Here is a 12806-nt window from a genome sequence, read left to right on the forward strand (position 1 = left end):
TAGAAACTCAAGTGAGATAGTAGTGATTTACAAAAGTTCCTATATTTCACAGTATCCAGGATAGGACCACAATATTTCCACCTTTATCAGATAGTTTGATCATTATATTTTTGTTACCACAATACTTTCTGATTTAGTTAGGTTGAATTTCTCACTGCTGCTTTTTAGTGCTTCCAGTTCATCTATCACTACCTTTTTAAATAAGTCTATATTTGGACTGGAGTCAGGGGCATATTAGAAAGGGAGGTTTTAGGTTCCTGTGTTGGCCAAGGTTGCTCTTATCAGGGTGGGTGCTCCAACTATGCCGAAGGTAGTACTCAGCTAATTGATAGGGTGACAGTAGACCTCAATAACAGACACCAGTTTACTATACGTAAACTCTTTAATGGTCTAATGTGTCATCTGGGCATAAAGGTATGACGGATGCCCCAGAGATACATAATGTTTTGCAACTACTTCATATTTTACATTTTCTTTTTAAACAAACCTAATAAATGTTAGGTTTTAGTGATTAATGCATTTTGAGTTGAAAGTGAGGTAGGAATGTAGCACAGGTATGTACCTAGAATATCAAGGTCACAGAGAGAGTATTAAAAATAAAAAAGAAGCAATACTAACCTTCACAAATCCCCTGGTGCTGCCATGCCAACATCACTACCTTTTGCTCTCCACTTTCTGGTCCCTGCTTGAGATGCTGGAAATGCCTGGGGGTGCTTGGTCAGCCAATCACTGGCAGTAGTGGTGACCTGCCTCAGCCAGTGATTGGGTGACTGAACCTTTCCTGTGTGTAGAAACAGGACGAGGAAGTGCAGAGCAGTGAGGATGGGTAAGTGTCAGAATGACAAATGCAGAAGATCGGTGAGGGTAAGCATGGATTCCTTTTTTATTTGTGCTACAGTAGCTCATCTGTGTGATCAAAGCAGATTGAGCTAGACATTGCTCTTCACATGCATCAATGAACATTTGGCGTGCACAACCCCATCACCAGATCTCATTTCTTGACTACTTTTGCTAGGTACTAACTACTGCATACCAGGAACAAGACCTGCTGTTTTAGAGATGCTCTAACCAAGTCATCCAGCCATCAGAAACGGTCCCTTTGTCAAAGTCCCTTAGCTTACAAATTTTTACTGCTTCCAACACATGAATTTCAAGAACTGACTGGAACAGTAATTAGGTGCCATCATCACCAGATAATCAGTGTTTTTTGTGCGTCATAGTGGACTGTATGTGCTTCTGTTGCTGTTCCTTCTAGCCTAAACATCTGTACATCTCCTGCCTTGTCCTTCATGTTCCATACTGTACTGCAGCTGCTGCTACTATTAGCCCTACACTGCCGCAAATCTCTTCCAAGTTCATTATGTTCCATACTGTGCTGCTGCTGGGAATCCTACCCTGCACCAAGCCTCAAACTGCTCCCAAAAAGGGATAATTTTTGACGGCTTTATTTAAAATAACACTAAACCTGTTGCTGATCTTCAAAAAGGGAGAGGCCATTGCTTCTTCTGATACTACCGAGAGTGTTAGAGAGAACATTTTTGGACTGCTTGTTCAGAACAAGCCATTGAATTTTTTGATACTACTGTGTGTGTATAAACATCGGCAAACATCTGACCCCAAAAAGGGGTCATTTTTGGACTGTTTCAATAGCAAAACAAATCAACAATGCAGTGTGTTTTCAAACAGGCTGTTTGTTACCACTGGCTACCACCGGTTTACACATAGCCTTATGTGTCTCTGTCACTTTGACATTACTAATGCAGCATTGGCATGAAAGCGTGAAAGGGGCCAGATGTCAAAACATACCATCTATCCATACAATTAAGACTTCATTCTGAGCTCATAAGTCCCCATAGCACTAAATTAGGATGTCAAATTGCCCGAAGGTTAATCTCTCCCTCTGTCAGTGCTAGCTTATGGAGGGTACCTGCTCTGATAGGGAAGGGTACTAGGGTTCTCTCATCACATAGGGAAATCCTCACTACCTGGGCCAAATTATCTTCTCTCTTTAACTTCCTCAAAGGCCCTTCGCTGTTCCTGCCATTGAGACTCCTCCCTTTCTATTTACAAGTAAATTATGTTGACATATTGGGTATTTGGTCTGTCTTTGGCGATCGATCTGTCGGTGACGTACTAAAGGGATATTCAATCCCTACTCTGCAGAACCTCCAGGCATCGCTCCAGGTTTCAAAATGGACTTCCATCCAGGGCAGCACGGTGTTGCCTTGCAGTGCTGGGGTCCTAGGTTTGAATCCGACCAAGGGCAACATCTGCATGGAGTTTGTATGTTCTCCCCGTGTTTGCGTGGGTTTCCTCCGGGTACTCCGGTTTCCTCCCACACTCCAAAGACATACTGATAGGGACCTTAGATTGTGAGCCCCATTGGGCACAGTTGGATGATAATGTCTGTAAAGCGCTGCGGAATATAGTAGCGCTATATAAAATGCATAAAATAAATAAATAAATTACTCTCATTTCCGTGCATTATGTCAACAATACTTAACTATTGTTCAAAGAAACTATATACCTTTTTGGTATGATGCTGTAACAGACTCTCCTCACCCCCAGAGAAAGTTGATCTCGCTTTTTTACAACAAAATATTACAAACTAACATACCGGTACCCACAAAACCAAACTTTATTCAACATTGGGAAAATGAAATGGGACTAACATTCTCTGAAGGAGACACATCCTAAATCCTCAAACACTCACATGGCTTTTCGAGATGTGTTCGGCTCCAAGAAAACTCTTATAAGTTAATCACGAAATGGTACCGTACTCCATACACACTACACAAAATGTCCCCCTCATTACCCTCAATCTGCTGGAGATGCTATAGTGATCAGGGCACAGCCTATCACATTTGGTGGACATGTCCAAAAATAACCCCCTATTGGCAAATCTGCTCCAAGGCGACTCCCATCTCACCCACACTGGTGCTGTTGAACCTACCTAGCCTACACTTCTCACTTGATAGACGTTTATTGCCTTCCCATCCTATAGCAGCAGCCAAACTTCTAATTCCACTTCATTGGTTGTCGGAAAAGGTGCCCTCCCTATCAGACTGGGTCCACAAAGTCCATGAAATATGTAGACTAGAAGAAATATCTAGCTGGGAGAACTATTCCCACGATAAACACCTTGCTCTATGGTCTCCCTGGTTCCAGTGGTGTAATAGGAATTCCACCTCTGATACACTCTACAGTGCCTTTAGCTTCCCAGCTACTGCCAATACACATTAGTGCCTTGCCATATATCATATGTGACTATTTCTGCATTCTCCTAGTATCATCACCTCACTGACTATTTGGTCTTTTTGGCCATATGTATTGCTCACATAATTCTTGGGCTTGTTGCCCTTTGTTGTGCGTTATTTGTATTTGACTAATCGTGATGTTGTAAGATGTGTACATGTCATCTTGAAAATTAAAATAAAGATTTGTTAAAAAAAAAAAGCTTGAAAGGGGCTGGTTACCATCCTAGGAGTCCCAGAGTGTTATGCTTGACTTTTCAAGGCAATGAGGGCACTTTTGAATCGGGTAAAATTTATTCAGACTGAATTGAATCTGACGGCGCAATGATAGAATCGGAAACTTAGAAAATTCACTTATCTCTATTTTTTAATTAGACTTCCACTCACCTCTTTCAGGAGGCCGACTGGACAGGGCTGAAAATGTAAGGTATGTGACATAGCAGCTAATAATTGAAGCTTGTAGCAATCCAGACCGAGGCTGCTCTGCAAAACAAAAAAATAATGAGATTATAAAATTATTCCTAGAAAGAAAATGTAAACTATTCTAGAAGTATATAGCATCTTTCCAATAGATGAAATCATAGCTTCTAAGCGAAGAAATACTCTGGCACTCTAGTAACACCAAGGGATGTAACATCAAACGGGTGGATACTCACAGCCCCTTTGGTACAAATGTCAAAATACGAGAATACCATTCACATGCTAAGTAGACAAAGTCATGACCTCACATGGCCTCACTATATGATTTGTGCCAATGGGATTACTGGATGGGATGCTGAGAGCTGTGGGCTCTTATAGGATTTAGAAGAATAGTTCAAACATAAATCTAGTTTGCTTATTGCTGTGCAGAGCAGAGGGCGATAAGTTATCAAACTGACCCAAACAGCAGGAAATCTGCAGCTATCATTCAAACTGCTGAAGAAGAACATAGTATGTCATACGGTTGCTTGTAAAATATATAGGATCTCAGACATAAACAGATTCTAAGCAAAAAGTGTGGCGCCCATAGAAATGAATCTGATTCCAGCTTTGACTTTTCCCGATCAGAAAGATATTTGCTGCATGAGGCTCAGGACGAGGAGTTTTACTTATGTTCTATAGACATTTCACTTCCAGTTTATTGCCTCCAATATTCCAAATATTGTATTTACAACTTTAAATTATTATATTAATTACATAGAAATATATATTTTCTGTGTTTGTACAGGCTTCCTCTGTGTTCTCGTCCCCCCCCCCCTCTTCGGAAATACATAGGTTTTTTGGTCTCCTATGACATTGGCCCTATGTCACACTGAGGATGAGCACTGGTATAAATGATGACATTCTTGGTACAGGGGCACAGAATAAGGGCTCATGCACATGAACATATTTGCTTTCTGTATCCGTTCCGTTTTATTTGCGGACCGTATGCAGAACCATTTATTTCAATAGGTCCGCAAAAAAAACGGAAGTTACACCATGTGCGTTCTGTTTCTGTATGTCCATATTTCTGTTCCGCAAAAAAATAGAACATGTCCTATTATTGCCCGCATTACCGACAAGGATAGGACTGTTCTATTAGGGGCCATCTGTTCCGTTCCGCAAAATACAGAATGCACACGGACGTCATCCGTATTTTTTGCAGATCCGTTTTTTGTGGACCTCAAAATACATACGGTTGTGTGCATGAGCTCTAAGTTGGCACTATGTTAGGGAGTCACAGAAAGCTAGGAATAAAACTTAACTTTTAATCACCACATTAATATTAAATCACTTCATATTCCTAAAATATGACAAACATTGCTCATAATGGACCAAAAACACCAACATATACAAATATACACAGAGGGGAGGGCGGGTATAATACGCTAGGGAGAGATGTCCCTAATAAGTCCCTAACTAATACCTGAACCCACAAGAACACCCTGATGGTGGGTGACCTGTGGTCCTCTGCCTGCCCTATCTCACCCTCTAATAGCCCTAAATACTCCCAATGCGTTTCCCCAATTATTGGTTCATCAGGGGAAAAAATATGGGGCAGAAAGTAGAAAATAATAAACAACAATTGGTCCAGAAGAACTACACGGTTATTAACTGGTAATTGAACCGCAAAAAAGCTGAAGATACAAATACCTCTGATTGTTAACATATGAATACCTGAAGCATTTGTTTATCAACACTCACATCAATCGATACAGGGTGAGATAGGGCAGGCAGAGGACCACAGGTCACCCACCATCAGGGTGTTCCTGTGGGTTGAGGTATTAGTTAGGGACATCTCTCCCTAGCGTATTAGACCCGCCCTCCCCTCTGTGTATATTTGTATATGTTGGTGTTTTTGGTCCATTATGTGCAATGTTTGTTATATTTTAGAGGAATATGAAGTGATTTAATATTAATGTGGTGATTAAAAGTTAAGTTTTATTTCTAGCTTTCTGTGACTCCCTTGATATATAGCAGGAACTTTCTGTATGAGTATCTAATCAATATTGGACATTTTGTTTCGGTTTTGGCACTATGTTAGGCTACTTTCACACTTTTTGTTGGATCCGGCAGGGTTCAGCAAAAACGCTTCCGTTACTGATAATACAACCATCTGCATCCAATATGAATGGATCCGGTTGTATTATCTCTAACATAGCCAAGATGGATCCATCATGAACTCCATTGAAAGTCAGTGGAGGACGGATCCGTTTTCTATTGTGGCAGAGAAAACAGATCTGTCCCCATTGACTTGCATTGGGGGTCATGCCGGATCCGTCTTGCTCCACATCCCAAGATGGAAAGCAAACTACAACATGTTGTGGTTTGCTCTCCGGTATGGGAACGCAACTAAACCGAACAGAATGCATTTTGGAGCATTCTGTTCTGTTCAGTTCAGTTTTGTCCCCATTGACAATGAATGGTGACAAAACTGAAGTGTTTTTTTTCCGGTATTGAGCCCCTATTACGGATCTCAATACCGGAAAACTAAAATGCAAGTGTGAAAGTCGCCTTAGTAAAAACTAAGTACCGGTAATCAACAAATTTTGCTGTCACTGACTTACTCTGCATAAGACCAAAAAACAGAGGCAGGTATGGGTTTTTTCCATGCAGGAAATTTAGCAGACAAAGCACTAAGACACCCATACACATAAGACAGCTCCCCTATAAATACTGGAAGAAGAGAGATAAGAAGCTACCAGGAACCTCTACAGATGCTTGTCTCCTTGTGAAATCTTCTGGGGGAAAATCTTATCTGTCTAAACCTTGTTTTTCTCACTGGAGATCTTCCTTCACTGTGTACTATAACACTGCCTTCTGTGGGCCTTATAAGATGCTCCAACTGCAGATAAGACTATCACATGGCCTCTGCCGCACTATGCTCGAAGCATGACTATGGGGCAGATAGAGTGGCATTTCATATGCCAGTCTTAGTCAGTAGTATGTAAAATGTGCAGATTTTGTTAAGAAGCACACGCCTCAATAAATTTGCTGCATCTTGGGCTGTCCAAGTGCCACAAACTGGAATCTACACCAGCTTTGGGCTGGCACTGACTTCAGCTATAGTTTGTGCTTATTTTCTGTCTTAAAGGGAATCTGTCACCAGCAAATTCCCTGATAAACCAGGCACACTGCCTTGTAGCACTAGCTCAGCTAAATGTAATGATACCTTGTACTTAGTATCCATTGCTTCATTGTGGAGAGAATAAGCAGCTAAGTGTACCAAGGGCGGGTCCAAGCCACTCTGTGCACCCTTGTTCCACCTGCTTCCTCTGCCAGCCCTTCCCTCTCCTTCATGATTGTTTGGGCCAGGTTCCTGCATAGTCATGCTCATTTGCATATGAATTAAAAATGCTCTTTCTCAAGAATGAAGCAAGGGATCGATAAGTGACATATATCATTACATTCAGCTGAGCTAGCCCTACAAGACATCATGTCTGGTTCAAAGGGGTTATCCAAGGCCTATAATGCCCCCCCCCCCCCCCCATATGCCCGGGCCCTTCACACAGATTGTACTTACCTCGCTCCCTGGCACCCGGCAAGGCTGCCGCTGCATCTCCCCGTCGAGTGGATGAAAACATCCGGCATCATAGGGGCGCAGCCAATAGCAGGCTTCGATGGGAACGAGCCTCCCTAGTGTCACCCACAATGCTAGGGATGTTTGTTCCTGTCGCGGCCTGCTATTGCCTGCCCCTCCCCCCATCGTCGGATGTTTTCATCCGCAGAATGGGGAGATGCAGCAGCGGCCGTACCAGCATGTATTTCCTTTAAAGTATGAAAAATTTGTCAGCACAAGGAGGCCGTACTCCTTCTGTGAAGTGCTGTGAGCAGTGTGTATGTTTGTGTGATTGTGACCCCCATTGGTGGCAGGGGCTGATGTGAGCCATGACAATATTAAGAGCTGCAGAGCATGCTGGCACTATATACGAGTAGCAGAAATAAATGATAAAACCTTTGGTAGTAATATATTAGAGTACCGTACTTTTTGCCGTCTACCCTATCATCCCCAGACAAGTTACCAAGTAACTATCACCCCTGGTATATACTGTACTTACTGAGCTGCACACATGGGGTGATCGCAATGAATGACATGATTATACACAAGCTGATGTTAATGCTGATGAGCCCTTTGTTCAGGAGACAGCCAGCTGGATGGGTGAAGTAGGTGTACAGGAAATAGAAGGCCAGGGAGGCAACGGAATAGAAGAGCAAGGTGGCAACCAGGACAGCAAAATACCAGCGTTTGTCTTTGGATGCACCGGTCAGCCTAAGGAGAGAGAAACAGATAGGATTCAATGGTAATACGGCTATAAGGGGCAATGCACTGGGGCCCAGTAGGTAAAGGGGCCCACTGCCACTCTAACAGCAGCTACCTACTATCTATTAGGCCCCTTGCAGACGAGCGTGTCCAGATTAGATGCGTTGCGGAAAATCGTGCGAGTAGGTATGCAATTGCAGTCTGTTTTGACTGCGATTGCGTTCCGATGTTCAGTTTTTATCGCGCGGGTGCAATGCGTTTTGCATGTGCGTGATAAAAAACTGGCTGTGGTACCCAGACCCGAACCCGGACTTCTTCACTGAAGTTCAGGTTTGGGTTCGGTAGATTTTATTATTTTCCCTTATAACATGGTTACAAGGGAAAATAATAGCATTCTTAATACAGAATGCTTAGTACAATAGGGCTGGAGGGGTTAAAAAAATAAAAAAGAATTAACTCACCTCATCCTGTTGTTCGCGCAGCCGGCATCTTCTCCTTTCTTCTTCTTTCAGGACCTGCCAAAGGACCTTTGATGACGTAATCGCGCTCACGACGTCAGCGCAGGTCCTACTGAATAAAGATAGAAATCTTCTATCTATGTCATCGCGCTCACCACGTGGTGAGCGCGATTACGTCATCAAAGGTCCTTTGGCAGGTCCTGAAAGAAGAAGAAAGGAGAAGATGCCGGCTGCGCGAACAACAGGATGAGGTGAGTTAAATTATTTTTTCATTTTTAACCGCTACAGCCACATTTTAGTAAGCATTCTGTATTAAGAATGCTATTATTTTCCCTTGTAACCATGTTATAATGGAAAATAATAAAATATACAGAACACCTAACCCAAACCCGAACTTCAGTGAAGAAGTCCGGGTTCGGGTCTGGGTACCACAGTCTGTTTTTTATCACGCGCGTGCAAAACCCATTGCACCCGCGCGATAAAAACTGAACATCGGAACGCAATCGCAGTCAAAACTGACTGCAATTGTGTACCTACCCGCACGATTTTCCCTGATCGCAGACGCAACGCATCCGGACCTAATCCGGACACGCTCGTCTGCAAGGGGCCTTAGACTGCATGCAAGGAGCTGGACAAATTAATTCCATAGCTGTAAATTAGTGAAAGATTGATATACTGTACATAAAGCAGAAATCTATCATGAGCTATCAGAGAGTAAGGGGCCCATATACTCTTCTTGCACAGGAGCTGCCTGCTGTCTGTGTCCGCCCCTGGATAACACATATATACCTTTACTTTCTATGCATCCTAATAGCAATTTATTGCACCACTGGAAATGCTGCATATGAATGGAGCCTTCACTGATGAGTCACCAAAAGTGTGAAATGGCTTTCTGCATGTTTCTGAGCACTGACAATATATATTCATGGAGAGCAAGGTACACTGAGTCGCTACCATTACGACACTAGTGACATAGACTTTGCATGTCGATTTGTTTGGGCTGTCTTGCTTTCTTCCTAGTGTCTATAGACAAGTTAGTTTGCTTTCATCAAAATTGCCCCTTGTATCTGTGACTAAATAAACTGCACTGATTCCAAAAGCGCCTAGTCCTGTAAATGATAAGTGCTGGCTGCAAAAAGGAGAGCTCTTACTGACACTGTCTATACTGCCCCCTTGTGGTAAGATCAACTGCATACATAGACCAAAGTGTTTCTATTTTTACTGAAAAGATACTAATATCTGGAATATGAGCAGAGTAAATTCTTATATTACTTTTAGAATTAGTGACTTTTAAAAATACCTTTATTAGTGATAGTGCGGGTATAGGTATGTATATACCAACAGAGTGTACTACAGTTTCAAAAGGATTAAATATATGTTTCTTTTGACAGGGGAGTAGTGACCCCTAAACAGAGCATTTACTAGTGATACAATACTGTCATTAGACTAGACGGTTCGAGGATCACACCAAAAAAGGACAGGGTCTGAAGAAAGGGCAGGGCAGACACAATGCTTACCCTAACAGCCCTAATAACTGCTCAGCCCAGGGTGACCCCCTGATGGTGGGGGTTCCCTGTCCCCGAACCTAAGACTGTCGAATCTCTAGATTGACCCTAGCCAGGGAAAAATATTAGGTATACATAAACAGTAAAGGAGATAGGGAGATCACCATTCCTCTCAAATGTACAATACGCACGTTTTAAAATATGCACATCTTATTACACAAACCTCAACGCGTTTCACCTGTATAGAATCAGGCTCATCAGGAGGTAGGTAAAAATTTGGACAAAGTCCAGCTAAGATATAGATGTGATCAATGATACAGGGGCAATAATGTAAATGAAGCCTCACCTGGGCCCTAAGCAGGCTACTGGGGGAGCTAATGGCCAGCACCAACATCATGTATCTCCCTTGTGGATGTAATTATCTTGCCTTCTGGTAATGCTGTATCTGCGCCTCCTTTTTTGAACATCTGTAGCTAAGTATCGCTTCATTTACATTATCGCCCCTGTATCATTGATCACATCTATATCTTAGCTGGACTTTTATCCAAATTTTTACCTACCTCCTGATGAGCCTGATTCTATACAGGTGAAACGCGTTGAGGTTTGTGTAATAAGATGTGCATATTTTAAAACGTGCGTATTGTACATTTGAGAGGAATGGTGATCTCCCTAGAATCTGGACCCCCTTCCACTCTCATATTGTATTTGTAACATTTGTATTTGATCCTCGGAGAGGGCAGGTGTGACCCCATTCATTTGAACCACCTTCCACTTCCGATATATCTCCTTTACTGTTTATGTATACCTAATATTTTTCCCTGGCTAGGGTCAATCTAGGGATTCGACAGTCTTAGGTTCGGGGACAGGGAACCCCCACCATCAGGGGGTCACCCTGGGCTGAGCAGTTATTAGGGCTGTTAGGGTAAGCATTGTGTCTGCCCTGCCCTTTCTTCAGACCCTGTCCTTTTTTGGTGTGATCCTCGAACCGTCTAGTCTACTGACAGTATTGTATCACTAGTAAATGCTCTGTTTAGGGGTCACTACTCCCCTGTCAAAAGAAACATATATTTAATCCTTTTGAAACTGTAGTACACTCTGTTGGTATATACATACCTATACCATCACTAATAAAGGTATTTTTAAAAGTCACTAATTCTAAAAGTAATACATTTAAAACCCATGTGATAATAAAATCCAATAAAAATCAAACTACTAGGCAATTTAGAGTAAATTCTTACCAGTTCTTGTTCCAGGTGTGAGCAAATGCTGTTATCAGTATGAGCTGGATGAGAACAAATGAGAACCCGCCACATACACCGACATAATGCCATACTGCAAAGACAAGCAGCAAGAGTCAGTCCAATTTCAAAATAATATTTTACAGGACATATATATACCAATAAGTAAATTAAGGGACATATATATACCAATAAATACATTAAGGGATAAACAGTACAGTAGGGATCGACCGATATTGAGGATTTTGAACGTTATCGGTATCGGCATCTATTTTGCCGATATACCGATAACGTATTGGGAACACAGAACGCGCTGCTCTCAGCGCGTTCTGTGTTCCCTCCGCAGCACAGGGGAGAAGGAAGCAGTGTCTCCTCCCCCTGTGATGCTGCTGCCGCTGCCTCCAATGACAGGACGGAAGACAAGAGGAGGGGAGGGGCTGTGGCCGCTGCGCCACCAATGAAGATGAGTCTTTCATTAATTCAAATACAGGAGGCGGGAGCTGGCTGCAGAATCACATAGCCGGCTCCCGACCTCTATGAACGGCAGCTCCGGTCCGCGGTAGTTAACCTCTTAGGTGCCGCGGATCGCAGCTACCGCTCATAGAGGTCGGGAGCCGGCTATGTGATTCTGCAGCCAGCTCCCGCCTCCTGTATGTGAAAGAGAGGCCCCCCCCCCCCCAGTTCTAATCATTGGTGGCAGTGGCCACAGGATCCCCTCTCCCCTGCTCCTCCGATGGGAGCCCCAGCAGTGTAAGCCTGGGGCTCCGATCGGTTACCATGGCAGCCAGGACGCTATTGAAGCCCTGGCTGCCATAGTCAGCTCCATGCTGCTGTGTGCACAGAGCACAGGGCAGCAGGGAGAGTGCGAGATCCTATTCACTCTGATAGAGATCTATCAGGGTGAATGGGACAAGGGTTCTAGTCCCTAAGGGGGCTAAAAGTTAGTAAAAAAAAAAAACCACAAAAATATTAAGTATAAATGAAAAAGATTTACAAAAAAAATAAAATAATAATACACGTTAACAATAAACATTAATTTTCAGCAGATTTGTGTAGGAAATTTTTTTTTCCCTCAAAAATAAAAATACCCAGAATATCGGTATAAATTATCGGCTATCGGCCTGAAAGTTGACAAATTATCGGTATCGGTATCGGCCCTAAAAAATCAATATCGGTCGATCCCTACAGTACAGACCAAAAGTTTGGACACACCTTCTCATTCAAAGAGTTTTCTCTATTTTCATGACTATGAAAATTGTAGATTCACACTGAAGGCATCAAAACTATGAATTAACACATGTGGAATTATATACATAACAAACAACTGTGAAACAACTGAAAATATGTCATATTCTAGGTTCTTCAAAGTAGCCACCTTTTGCTTTGATTACTGCTTTGCACACTCTTGGCATTCTCTTGATGAGCTTCAAGAGGTAGTCCCCTGAAATGGTTTTCACTTCACAGGTGTGCCCTGTCAGGTTTAATAAGTGGGATTTCTTGCCTTATAAATGGGGTTGGGACCATCAGTTGCATTGAGGAGAAGTCAGGTGGATACACAGCTGATAGTCCTACTGAATAGACTGTTAGAATTTGTATTATGGCAAGAAAAAAGCAGCTAAGTAAAGAAAAAC

At 42.6% G+C, this 12806-nt stretch overlaps 1 protein-coding gene across 1 annotated transcript in view; it reads right to left on the minus strand.

Moving 5' to 3' along the window:
* Window positions 1-12806, minus strand: part of SERINC4 (serine incorporator 4) — a 70162-nt gene that overhangs the window by 26212 nt on the left and 31144 nt on the right. The window contains exons 5-7 of the mRNA XM_040415372.1: window positions 11176-11269; window positions 7772-7983; window positions 3642-3737 (exon numbers count right to left, since the gene is read on the minus strand). Coding sequence (XP_040271306.1) covers window positions 3642-3737; window positions 7772-7983; window positions 11176-11269 — 402 coding nt within the window. The remainder of the gene's footprint in view (window positions 1-3641; window positions 3738-7771; window positions 7984-11175; window positions 11270-12806) is intronic.

Source organism: Bufo bufo, chromosome 1, assembly GCF_905171765.1.
Source record: "Bufo bufo chromosome 1, aBufBuf1.1, whole genome shotgun sequence".
Lineage (NCBI taxonomy): Eukaryota > Metazoa > Chordata > Amphibia > Anura > Bufonidae > Bufo > Bufo bufo.